The 12,229-nt window shown below is 43.3% G+C and overlaps 1 protein-coding gene across 1 annotated transcript in view; it reads left to right on the top strand.

The window, feature by feature from the left end:
• The first annotated feature begins 279 nt into the window (after positions 1–279).
• The window catches only part of LRRC1 (leucine rich repeat containing 1), an 80,030-nt gene continuing 68,080 nt past the window's right edge, over positions 280–12,229 (top strand). The window contains exon 1 of the mRNA XM_040060327.2: positions 280–472. Coding sequence (XP_039916261.1) covers positions 314–472 — 159 coding nt within the window. The 5' untranslated portion in view covers positions 280–313. The remainder of the gene's footprint in view (positions 473–12,229) is intronic.

The following is a 12,229-nucleotide window of genomic DNA, read 5'->3' as shown; positions in this document are numbered from 1 at the left end:
CGGCCGGCAGCGCTGCGCTCGGCGCCCCGCGATGCCCCTGCGGGGAGGGCGGCGGCCCGCCGAGAGGCACTAGGGGGACGCCCCCGGTTCCGCCCCGCTCCGGCTCCCGCCCATTGTTCTCCCGGGGCCGCCGCGCTCGCCCGGGGCTGCTTCCCGCCGGCGGCGGCGGCGCGCTGGATGCGGCTTGCGGCCGCTGGCTGGCCGGGACCCGCGCTGCGCGGCGGCGGAGCGGGCAGCGGCTCCCGCGGCCGGCGGCGAGGAGGGGGCGGCGGTGAGCGGCGGCGCCCGCCCCGCGGCCCCCGGCGGCGGGGCGATGTTCCACTGCATCCCCCTGTGGCGGTGCAACCGCCATGTGGAGTCCATCGACAAGCGGCACTGCTCGCTGGCCGCCGTGCCCGAGGAGATCTACCGCTACAGCCGCAGCCTGGAAGAGCTCCTGCTGGACGCCAACCAGCTCCGCGAGCTGCCCAAGGTGAGCGGGAATGGGAGCGGGGGCCAGGTGAGCTGCCCCGGCAGGTGCCCGCCGAGCTGCCCGGTCCAGCCCCCGCACCGAGGCGGCGGTGAGGGGCTCCTGGGCCGTCGGTCTGTGGTAGCAGCCCTTGGAGTTGAAGGAAGAGCCGGAGTTTCAGGTTAGCGTTTCCCGGAGTTCGATGGGAAATGAGCTTTCACGAGCAAAACCTGGAGATCCGCGTCCTGCGGGAGGACGGGTCCTGTCGGAGGGCAGGGGGGTTGGTGCCGGAGTCGCAGGACGTGAGTGTATATTGTGATTAACGTGCACGTCATCGGAATTACGAGACCTTGGAGGGTATTCAGCCCTCCCCTTTTTCCCCCTTTCGGTAGATACTGTCTTCTCCGTACATGGGAAAACCAAAACCCTCCGGATAACCGCGTTCCCGTTTCTGCCTTCTACTCCTGGAAACTTCGTTGTGCAAAACACGAAAGGCGACTAAGCCTTTTCCGTGTCTCGGGTCTGAGTCTCGCACGGTTGTCAGTGTTTAGCTTCTCACTTGAAGTATTTAGCCAGAGTTTTATGCATACTGTATTTTTGGTATTATTGTCAAAGGTGAATTCGCTTTAAATTGAACACGGTTTTGAGACGTGGTGGTACCTGCCAGGGTGCGTCTCCAGGTGGCACTTGCAGGTTTTGCCAGAGGGGCTCCATCAGAGTGGTTCCAGCGAGGCACTGCAGCTCCGCAGATGCAGAGTGAGTGGGAGGCATGCTCGACTGCTGCCTTGAGGACCCACGGGCTTTTTTCCCTGTGTGTGTTCTTTAGACTTCGGACAACTCAGAAGCCTTTGACACGGGAAGTGCTACCTGGAAGCTACATCTTAAAACTGTGTGGACTCTTACTAACTTGGAATCCAAGAAACTGAACTCACTAGCCAGAAAATTTTTCAAAAGCACCTTTGTTTGTACCTGAATCAAAGTTGCTCTGTTCATACCCAGACTTAAACAGCCTTACTTTTTCCTTTTTGAAATTCAGTGCACTCGTGTACACTCTTCTTTCAATTCTGCATAGTAAATGTAATCGTAGTCGCTGGGTTTTCCTTCAGACAGTAGTAAAAATATTCAGTTGAACTGACGTGATGTATTTGGTTTTTTCTTTTGAAAAACCTAGGCGCAAGTTTGCATCTTGTTGTGACTGAACTCTTTATCCTTCTGAAGTAGAGCAAAACTGGTTTACATAGCCTGTGTGTGGGTGCTATTTTTACTTCCAGCAGTTTTTGCTGGCTTTGTGCACAGACCAAACTCAGGAGTCCCTTTGTAGTAGACCTTTCTTCTTAGTGTTGGCTTTCAGGCTTGTACACATCATATTACAGGGGTATTTAATGCCCGTGTCACTAAAATACCATTGAAACCCATGGCTCTCTGATTTTTAAAAAAAAATTATAAATCCACTACCAGCTGGTTGCTGTGTACAAATGTAAAGGATAATGTCTTTTCCTGGTGTTATATGATACTGATTTCTGCAGAGTTCAACTGTTTGTTGTTTCTCTTCTATTCCTTGAACCTTAATATATGAAATAGCCTTTTTTTCCTCTGTGATGCTTAAAAAGATCACTTTTTCCCATTAGTTACATGTGACTATGCATTATGTCCCATACATGTAAGAAATAGCTGAGGGGGTTAAAAAACTCCAAAGACCGTCCCAGGCTCCTTGGCATTGTGGTGGAATCCAGCAAAAGCTGAAGTTAGAAGGGGTTTTTTTTGTCTTTTTTTTTTTTTTTAAATGTGCATGGATCATGTTACAGGAGTGCCTAAATATACTGTAGGAATATGTTTGTGGGTTTTTAGCTGGACTAGGAGGAATCTGATGAAATACAACCACAGAAACATACTTGTATCTGTCATAAGTACTTTGTGCCTTGACAGCAATGCAGGGTGGCATTTTTATTGGTGCTTCCTACACAAACCTATGAACTTTCCTTGTCAATTCCTTCTTAATGATTTCTGATAAATGGAATGTAGCATCATCACCTCATACAACTGTTGACTCTGCAGAATTTTGAAGTACAAAAATAAAGCTGCAGTCCTGCATGTGAAACTAATCTGTTGAAGGTGAAACTGATGGGAAGAGCCCTGTTCAGCTTCTCTACCAGCAGACAGTTCTATAAGTTCTGCTCTAGGAATCCAGTTGAGGAGAATCATGGAAGATCTCTCAGTGGAAGGCAGCTACAGTGTACATTGCTCATTCCTGTTATATTAAGAGTAGTGTCAATGCAAAGTACAGATACAGAATTGGAAATCAGTGCAAAAAGCTGGGGTAGACCATACCTCTGGTAGAGAAAACATGGGGTAAACATCAGCAGGGTGTAATTAACAAACGGTTAGGTCAGCATAGATAAAAGTGGTCATTGCATCCTTAATTTAGTGTAATTCATTATATTAGTCTCATTAGTCTCCATTAAGTTTCTTCTCTATATACTTAAAGGCAGTAACACAAAATCAAGTTGGATTTGGGCTCAGTTGGGGCCTAAACAAGTGAGAATTGTGTAACTCCCGATGCTGGTTAGGTGTTTTTCAGTGCTTGATGAGGTACTGCAGTTCACAGTGATCTGTGCCAATTCCTGGTGAATCACCTGTGGGTTGTGCTGATGCCATAATATAATCCATTAACACTGATAAGGTGTTTGTGTTGCTGAGATGGTTGTGATGCCCCTTAGGAAACTGCTGCTGTAAAGCCTCACCTTGGCACAGGGAAGAGGAATCGCCCTTTGAACTGTCACTTGCAGCAGAAGTTGCCGTGGATGGAGGAGAAAGCCCCAACTCTGCTGCTGAGCTCTTCATTGTGCACAAAAGCAGCTCAGACTCATTTTCCCAGCATGGGCAGCTGTGGTCTGAAAGGTCTATTACAGCAGGCAGGGGGCTTTGTAATGCTTCTCTGAAATTGTGTAGATATTGGTGGGTTCTTTTACCAGCTTTGCCATGGCTACAAGTCAGACAGTGATGATGGCTTTATTTCTAGACATTCACTTTCCATCCACTTGCATTTTTTTTTTTATCCCTTCAGATGTAGAGCTTTCTGAGGGAGATAAATATCAGCAAGTGGCATGATGAAATATATGACCTGCTGTATTTCTCTCAAGCTGATGAGGCAATTTGTGTTGGATGCCCACACCTCCCCTCTTTTCCCCTGATTCTCTCTGCCTCCATTTCTGTCAATAAAAGGTGTTCCTTGGTTGGTTTGATCCAATCCACCAGTAAAAGAATATACTCTAATACATCCTAAAATCTCCATTTTGAGATACAGAAGTAGTCCTAGGCTTTGTTTAATTTGCAATCTTTCCTAGTATACTTAAAACCTCTCTTATTCTAGAATATGCCAGTAGAACGTGGCATATGTTAGGGTGTTAATGAAAAAACCCAACAGAAAAAACACACTTAAAATTCCTTTCAAAATACAGAAGACAACTTCGAGGATTGCTGTGGCATCCTGAATGGAAATGACTAGCAGAAGGACCCAGCGCTACTGCTGAATTGTATGTTATGAGAGTCATGTGAAGTATCCTCAGGAGAAACGAGAAATATACTTCAATCATTTCAAAGGAATTACTTTGCTAGTTTTATTTTTGTTCTATAAGCTGACCAAAATGTATTTTTTGAAGGGAAGAAGGTAGGAAGGGTTGATCCAGATAACACCTGAAAAGTCTTGAGAAGCAGGGGGAGGTGGATGTCATTGCCCCCCATTATCTACTCTTCCCCATGTTTACTTCCTTGTGCATTAATATGTGGACCAGAAAAAGAACTGTTTCTCTGACCCCGTTTTCCCTACAAACACCTTTTTTTTTCCACCAAGCTGTATCTGTCAGCATTTCAAGAATACAAGGTAATCATTTCTGTATAGTGATTTAAAGCTTTTTTTTCTTTAATATAATTTTGCTGCTGCATGTTTGGTTTCCCATGTCAGTAAGTGAATCTTTGTCCAGGTTTTTTTAGTTGCTCTGCTAGATCCCTGGGTTCCTTCTTCGCTCCATTCCCCAGTTACGTGATGCAGAACTTGTACTTATGTTTTTTCTGTCATTAGCATGGGTGTCTCAGACTCCTCACCTTGCATGTTCATACTTTCCCATTTTCCCATGTCCTTCATGTTCCAGGATCTTGCTTTCAACCTAAAAGAGCTCTGTCTGCTGTCTGTTTCTGATGCTTTGCTTCCTATCCCTTCTGTGCTGGGTTCTTGATGGTCCTTGCAAACAATCTCTTTGTACTCTGCTCTTTCCCCTTCCTTTCTGTTTCCTCCCAGGTTCCCTTCTTGGCTCTTGCCCTTCTTGCAGGAATAAGCCAGCCTGGTGGGATGTGCTGGAGGAGCAAGCTGTATACTATTAAGCTGCTGGTGGTTTTTCACAATAATGAAGTCTCTCTGAAGCCTTTCTCAGCAGATGTGGCTGTTTTCCCACAGAACAGCAATTTCCAGCTGTCAGCATGCTCCTTGCCACTTCTGTTTTACAAGACAAATTAAAGAGCTGCACCCTTTGGTCTGAACAGGATGGGCTGTGTATAGAGTTGGTGGTAAAGCGTAGCTCTTAACTTGCTTAAATAATTCCTTCTTCTGCGTTGGATCCCAAGTGCCTTCCGTTGCTTATTTTGTGTATCTGATTTTATTGGAAAAAAAAGTAAGTGGTTGCGCATAGAGTGACTTAAAAATATAGGTTTAGTGGTTTTTTCTAAACCTTTAGCATTTTTATTTTCCTTGGGAGTGAAAATTTGAAGAATTTTTCAACTCAAGCTGTAATGTGTAGTATATAATTTGCTGCACGTCAAAAACTATTCTTCACTGGAGAGTAGGCTTTCTGGCAAATTGCTTTGATAGAAGAAAATAACACATTCTGCATGATGTGTTTCAATAGCTTTTCTAATGAAAAGCATCAGATAAAAATAAGATGCTTTCAATTCTATAGACCAGTCCGTAGTTGATGAAATGTTGTTTTCTACTCCCGTACATTAGAATTTAAGGGCAAATACATCCTGTCAGCTTAATTTCTCTATGACTCAAATTTGCTGTACAGAACCAAATCCCTGCATATTTCTTTTTCCAGTGATAAAAAAAAAAAAAAAACAAATCTTAGGAACTCTTGAATGCAGTATTATATTTTGGCCTTTGTGTTAAATCACAGCATTCTTTGGATTGGTGGGTGGTAGAAATAGCTTATAACTCTTGTTTTGCTGCTGTTTTGTCTTGCTGCTGCTCAGTTCTTTAACTCAAAGAATAAAGACCACTTTCCCTTGATACTTCTAGCAGATGTTGTTTGTGGAAAAACTTCAGTGGCAAAAAAAAAAAATCAGTATTTTTTTCTATGCACTTAGTTTAGCTTAAGAGTCTGAGGAACTTTTGTTTTTCCTTTGGGGAATGATTTTTATGTAGCATTTGTAAACCTAATGTAGTGCAGCTCTGAATCATTTTGCATCTCCGAGCTTACAAATTGTATCTGTCATCTGTAATTTTTCTTCTTGGTGTTATATACTAAAACTTCTCTGTAGAGTTACTAGATAGATGTGAGACCCTTTTCCTGAGAGACCTGGTTAAACCCCGGCCTCTTCTGTGCCCCAGTTTCTTTGTTAGGGATGCTGCTGGTCTGCTGCTGCTTGGCATTCAGCACTGAATCTCTGCTATGTGTGGTGTTGAAATCCAGGGTGCTGTTATCTTACCAAAATCATGTGAAAGCTCCTTAAGAAACAGTCCTCCTGTTCTTCCCATACCACACCTTTTTCTCAGGACAAAACCTGTTCTGGGCTGAATTTCACTGTTCTATCATTGTTTCTATCATTATGCAACCATAAGCCTGAAAGACACTTGTTTGGTCAGTGGCCAGTAATCTGTGGAAAGACATGATTATCGTACTGTGCCTCTCTTTAGATTTGTGTTTCTGGCTGCTTAAGTTCTACATATCTAGGAACTTCATTTCCTTTTTTTGAATGCACACATCTCCTTGGGTTTGGAGAGATGTGGTGGGATATCTCCTGTAGTAGCTGGAGTGCTGCACTGGATGAACACAGGCTCTTTAAGGACAGGCCGGGAGGGCAAGGATGGGGAGCTACCCTTTGGATGAGAGAGCAGCAGGGATATGTGAAGTTTTGCTTTGGGATAGGCCAGCTGAGAGCAGGTTGGGATGAGTGGATGACATTGTTTTGGGTGTCTGCTGTAGACTACTTGATCAGGATGAAGTAGTAGATGATGCCTTCTTCAGATAACAGGGTGAAGCCTCATGTTTGCAGGCTCAGGTCCTTACGTGGTTCTTGAACGATATGACAGCTGGAAGGACAACACAGCAGGACATAATCCAAGAGTTTTCTGAAGTGCTTTGATGGCTTCCTAACACAGGTGCTCAAGGATTTAATGGACAGACGTGATCTGTTGGACCTCGTGCTTAAAAACAAGAAAAGACCGGTTGAGATGTGGAGATCAGGGTTGCAGTAGCTGTAGTGACCTTGGTCGCCTTGGCTGTAGTGACCTTCAGGTGCTGGAGTTCAGGGTTCTGAGAGGAAGGAACAGTACAATAAACAGTATCTTGAGGAGACAAACTTCGATGTGTTTAGGATCCTGCTTGGAAGAATAATACCTTTGTTGGTAAGAAAGATGTTTGTGCTGCCATTCAGCAGGACAGGGAGAGGCTGGAGAAACGGACAGAGGAATCTCATGGAGTTCGGTAAAGAGAACTACACCTGCACCTGGAGAGAAATAACCCAATTCTCCCGTACAGGCTGAGGGCCAATCACCTGGAGAACAGTTTTCCAGTAAAAGGCCATCGGTAACCTGGTGGACAAGTTGGCTGTCAGCCAGCAGTGCTTCTTCAAGACAGAGAGAGCCAGCAGTATCCTGGGCTGCGTAACACAAAGCATTGCCAGCAGGTGATCCTTGTCCTCTGGCTAGCGTTGGGGAAACAGACCTGGGGTGCTTTGTCTGCTTCTGGGTATCCAAAAAAAGAGGCGTGGACATGCTGGACACACAGTGTAGGGGCCACGAATACTGCGAAGATGCTTGGTCAAAACTATTCTATTGGAGCATCTCTCAGGAGAGAAGTCTAAAAGAGCCAGAATCGTTCAGCCTTAAGAAAAAAAAGGCTCATGGTTGTATATAAATAATGTGTTAATCAGCATGAAACCGTGCTTGGGGTATCCCATGACCTTACAAGAGACACTGGGCAGAGGCTGAAACACAGGGAATTGTCTGAAATATGAAATTTTTTTTACTGTGAGGATGGTTAAATGCTGGCATAGATTGTCCAGAGAGGTTGTGCAATCTCTGTTCATGAAGATGCTGTAAACCTGACTGGACATGGTCCTAGGTGACCCATGCTTTGAGCAGGGGGTGCACTAGGTGACTTCTAGAGCCCCTTCCAACCTCAACTGTTTTATGATTCTGTAGAGGGCATATCAAAGATTTTGCCCATCTTTAACTTGGTTGTTTTTAATGATACAGATTGAATTGATGTGGTTTTCATGGTTTATTCACCCTCAAATGTTTAATGGTTTTACTTTCTACATTGATAGTGTCAGGATGTGTTTGCACATCTTGCAAATCCTTAAAGAAATAAAGATTTGAACAAGCATGTTTTTACAGTTAGTGTCAGAGAGAGAACTGTGCCACTGGGTGAAGCTGAAGGAGACTGTATGCACACAGTAAAAGTAGTTTTATTGAAAGTTTAAGAATTTTTTAAGCATGACAAATACTATTTAAAATACTTGCTAAGAACACCTGCAACTTTACAACTTCAGTATTTTGAGAATATGTTACCTTTTGTAACCTGTTGTGATTATAGTCGATTAGTACTATCGTGCAGTATATGCTTGAATTATCAAAATCCATAATGGTTTGTAGAGAAGCAATATTGGATCCTTATATATTAACATACCTTTAGATATAGAGCTCTGTGTTGAAGGCTGCAAAGAAGTTTATTACCAGATAGGAATACCTAGGTTTTCTACTCCTAGTTTCCAGATGTTTCTGTATGGCTTCAGACTTGAAGAAATACTTTACCTTTTGACATCAAATATGAAAGATCACAGTCTGCTGGGAGCAGAAGAAGAACTTAGTCTGCTCTTTCCTAAACAAAGGAAAGTCATTAGTGTCCCTGCAGTTGTTAAGATTTTTGAAGTCTGCTTGGTTTGAAATACTCTCTAATGGCAGTTTTGAAATATTTTCTAATGGCAGTTTTTTGTAGTAACAGCTCGCCTCTACTGATTTTTGACCTGAGCTGAAAGAAAATAATTCAGTAGTTATGTTTCAATACCTTTGTTTTTGTAAGGTATGTACTTTTGTAGTAAACTGGTAGCGTTCCCTTCTCTTTGTGATGTACATAGGTGAGACAAGGTTTGTGGGCAGACATTATACATCTGTACCTCTAAAATAAATTTTACGATTATACGTAGATTTATTTTTCTAATTATATCTGTTGGTCTAAAAAAAAAGACATTACCTCCTGCCATCAGTCTTGTATATTGGAAAAATGCTTGCTAGAAATTCATTAGAGAGATTAATGTGGGCTTTGGTTGTGTGTTTTTGTGGTTTTTTTTTTTTTTCCCTCCAAATGGCAAATGCATTTAACTGCAATGAATCTGTATTTCATTGTAGTAGATGTTTTTTGGCCTCTCTTAAAGGCAGAGATAGTCCCTTGCACCACTGTGCTCTAACAAAGAGCTTTAGCACGGAGTGCTCTTTAACCTTTGTTGCTTCTGCTTAATTGATGTGAAAGAGAGAGTAAATCCTTGCCTGCCAGGAACAGTATGAGACAACCTGGTCAATGCACTGCTTGGTGTAGTGCAACATTTTGATTCAGTGCTGCAGCGTACTGGTTTTTGAGAGTGGATAGTCCCCTGCTGGTTTTTAAAAGGGATGGTGACACCTGAGACTAGGACCTGCAATTGGTCCATCCTTGTCAGTGGTTCAGAAAACGGCAGATGCTTTGAAAATAGGGTGTCAGAAGCGTAGCAGGTTGATGCTGAATACCAGCTTCAGGGAGGCATTGGTATCATTTTTGCTGTCCTCTGTAGGCCTTCCCCCCAGCCCTTCTTGCATGGCTGATCTTTCTGTTGGGCTTTCACTTCAAGAACCCCTTGGAAGGACAGACAGCAGTTGCAGCATCTGGTTCTGTTTAGGATATGTGCCCCTGAAATGTGATCTGTCATCAATATTTTTCTCTCGTTGTGAAATCTAGTAATTTTATTAATGTTTTGTATGGACTCCTGCTGGAACGTCCGCTTCCATGATGTCTTTCTTTAATATTTGTGATGACAAAGTTGTCAGTGGAATGTTGTGAGACCAAAGTCCAGCTTGAATGTATTCTTCATACATGGTTGGGGTGTGTGACACAATTTTTCATCTTGCCAGATGTATGTAAGAGTTCTGGTTTTGCCCATGGCGAATGTGAAGACAGAATTAGAGACCTCAGCTGCATGGAGTAGTTGTCCATTTGCCAGCTTGCCACAAAACAGGTGGGCAGAGGTCTGTGTGCTGCTGCTCTTCACCAGCTGCTGCTGCATCTCTTGATGGCTGCAGAGGAAATCCATCAGCTGCTTCTTTGATGCAGAGTCATCAATTGCATGATGACCCTGCTGTGCTGCACCCTGAGTTTGTCCCTGTCCTCAGAAATTGTTTCAGTATCTCAGGGAGTATTTTATTTGAAAATTAAAGTGTATTGTGCCCAAAGGATCACGTGGGATTCGTATATGTGAAACCTTGTTGCCCTTGCCAGCTGTCCTTGCTCACAGGTGAAAGCAGACAGGGTGACTTGAGGGGTCCTGATGTTGCTAGCAGGCTTTGTGGGACATGCCAAACTGGTAATGTCCATGCTAGGCTTTACTGGAGTCTGCTAAGATCTCTTTTCACGCTTCATGAATCCGGAGTAGGATTCAGCATTTTATTGTGCAGCTAGTTCAGATGTACTTCTACAGGAAAGGTGTCTGTTTTCTGTGCTCTTGCTGGTTTTCCTCAGCTCTCCCACTGGTGCTACTGGCAGAAGTCTCTGGGTTGGATTTCAAGACAATGATGTACAGGATTGCACCCTAGAAAGAGTGTTTTGCTCACAGGTTAGTTGTGGATTTCAACTGAGGGTGGATGTCTTGAGGCTTGAGTGGAGTGCAGGGTGCATTACAACTTGCTGGGAGCTCCAGACTGCTATGTTCCACTGGCGGACTGGAGTGGAACTTGAAATCCCACCAGTTGGCGAGTGTAGGGCACTGAGTGTCCAATCTTGGAATCCTTAGCACTGAGCGACCCCTCTTGATAGTCTGTCAAAGCCCATTCTGCCGATGACTTCCACAGAAGTGGGATGGAGAGGAATGAGGAGAATCTCACCCTTCCCTCTTTGCCTTTGCCCTTCGGGCAGATGGGGAATGTGCCTGGATGCTTGTGGCAGAGCCTGGTTATTAAACCGACTCAGAGGGAACAGAATGCTTGAAGTCAGTGGTGCTGCTTCATTATGGGATTTAATCCTTGTTTTCCTCATGGCATTCTGACCACCAAGCAGTAGTGCATTCACCTGAAGTGTGTTGGGCTTCCTCTGCTCACTGAAGCCATGCAACAATGCAGACAAAATGGTAACTTCTAGGGACCCGAAAGCAAGGGACGGGGAACCTTGTCGGGGAGCGGCTATGTTGCAAGGTTATTTCATGGATTTGTTGCCTTATCTCTTGTTCACTGCTTTGCTTACCAAAATTACCTCTTCTACTTGTGTTTGCCTCAAGAAAGACCTCAGAAAAAGATCTTTCTGAGGCAGTATAAAAAGTGTGGGGAAGAACTGACTTTAATTTCCCTTATCCGATGACCGGGGGGGACACATAGCTGGTGGTTGGAAGTAAACAGATGAAATGGTGTGTTCATTGATTTTTGTTTACGATGCAGGAGAAGAAAAGGAAGCCTGAAGTAAGATCCGAAACAAGAACGCATTTAGGAGTTAAACTGTGTTTAAATTAATATGTACCACTTAATTCTAAAGCACAGATAGCCTTTAGTTGGTCATTTATAAGTTTGGAAAATCAGAGAAATAAATACAGATGTCCTTAAGAAACAGAACCTAATAACATACTCTGTCTTATAGCTTACCTAATTAATTTTAATATAATAATGCATTTGCCTGAAGAAGCCTTAAAACCTGAGGCAGCATGTGTGTGGAAAATCCCTGTTGGTGTCTAAGAGAATTTTGACATAAGAGCAAATGCTTACAAATTCTTAATCTTGTCAGCAACAGCTCAAATGCCTGCAAAAAAAAAAACAACCAAACCAACAAAATACAAAACTGAATCGAAAAACCACCAAACCCTCATCCTATCTGGTGGGTATGTAACTGTAAAACAAGTTAATTTACTGTTTTCTTTCTCCTCTACATCTTATTCTAATTTCTACTGCTTATGCTAGCCCATTGTGAGAATTAGGCAGTGGATTCGTAAAGGTTCTAATTTGAATTCTCTTTGCTGCTAGTAGTAGCCTTTTTATGGAAATGTTTTCTTAACACCATAAACATTTAGTTATGCTACCTGTGCCAAATGGGTTTGGAGTGTCTCTAGCACTGCAAAGGCTCTGGCAGCTCAGATATTGCTGAAATGTTGCTTCTCCCCTTAAACAGCATTAGCTGCAAATACGTCTTTGTTCCCATCTATGTTTTACTTCAATTTTTTATTGTTTTCATCTATTTCCATTTATGCTTTTTTAATTCCCATCAACTAAGGTGCTGAATTATCAGGGAAAATTCTTGGCCATAATTTTTTTTTTGTTTCAGGAGAGAATCACTGAAAGAA

This window comes from Hirundo rustica, chromosome 3 (assembly GCF_015227805.2).
Source record: "Hirundo rustica isolate bHirRus1 chromosome 3, bHirRus1.pri.v3, whole genome shotgun sequence".
Lineage (NCBI taxonomy): Eukaryota > Metazoa > Chordata > Aves > Passeriformes > Hirundinidae > Hirundo > Hirundo rustica.
The sequence above is the reverse complement of the archived record's forward strand: the minus strand, read 5'-3'. Positions and strand labels throughout refer to the sequence as shown.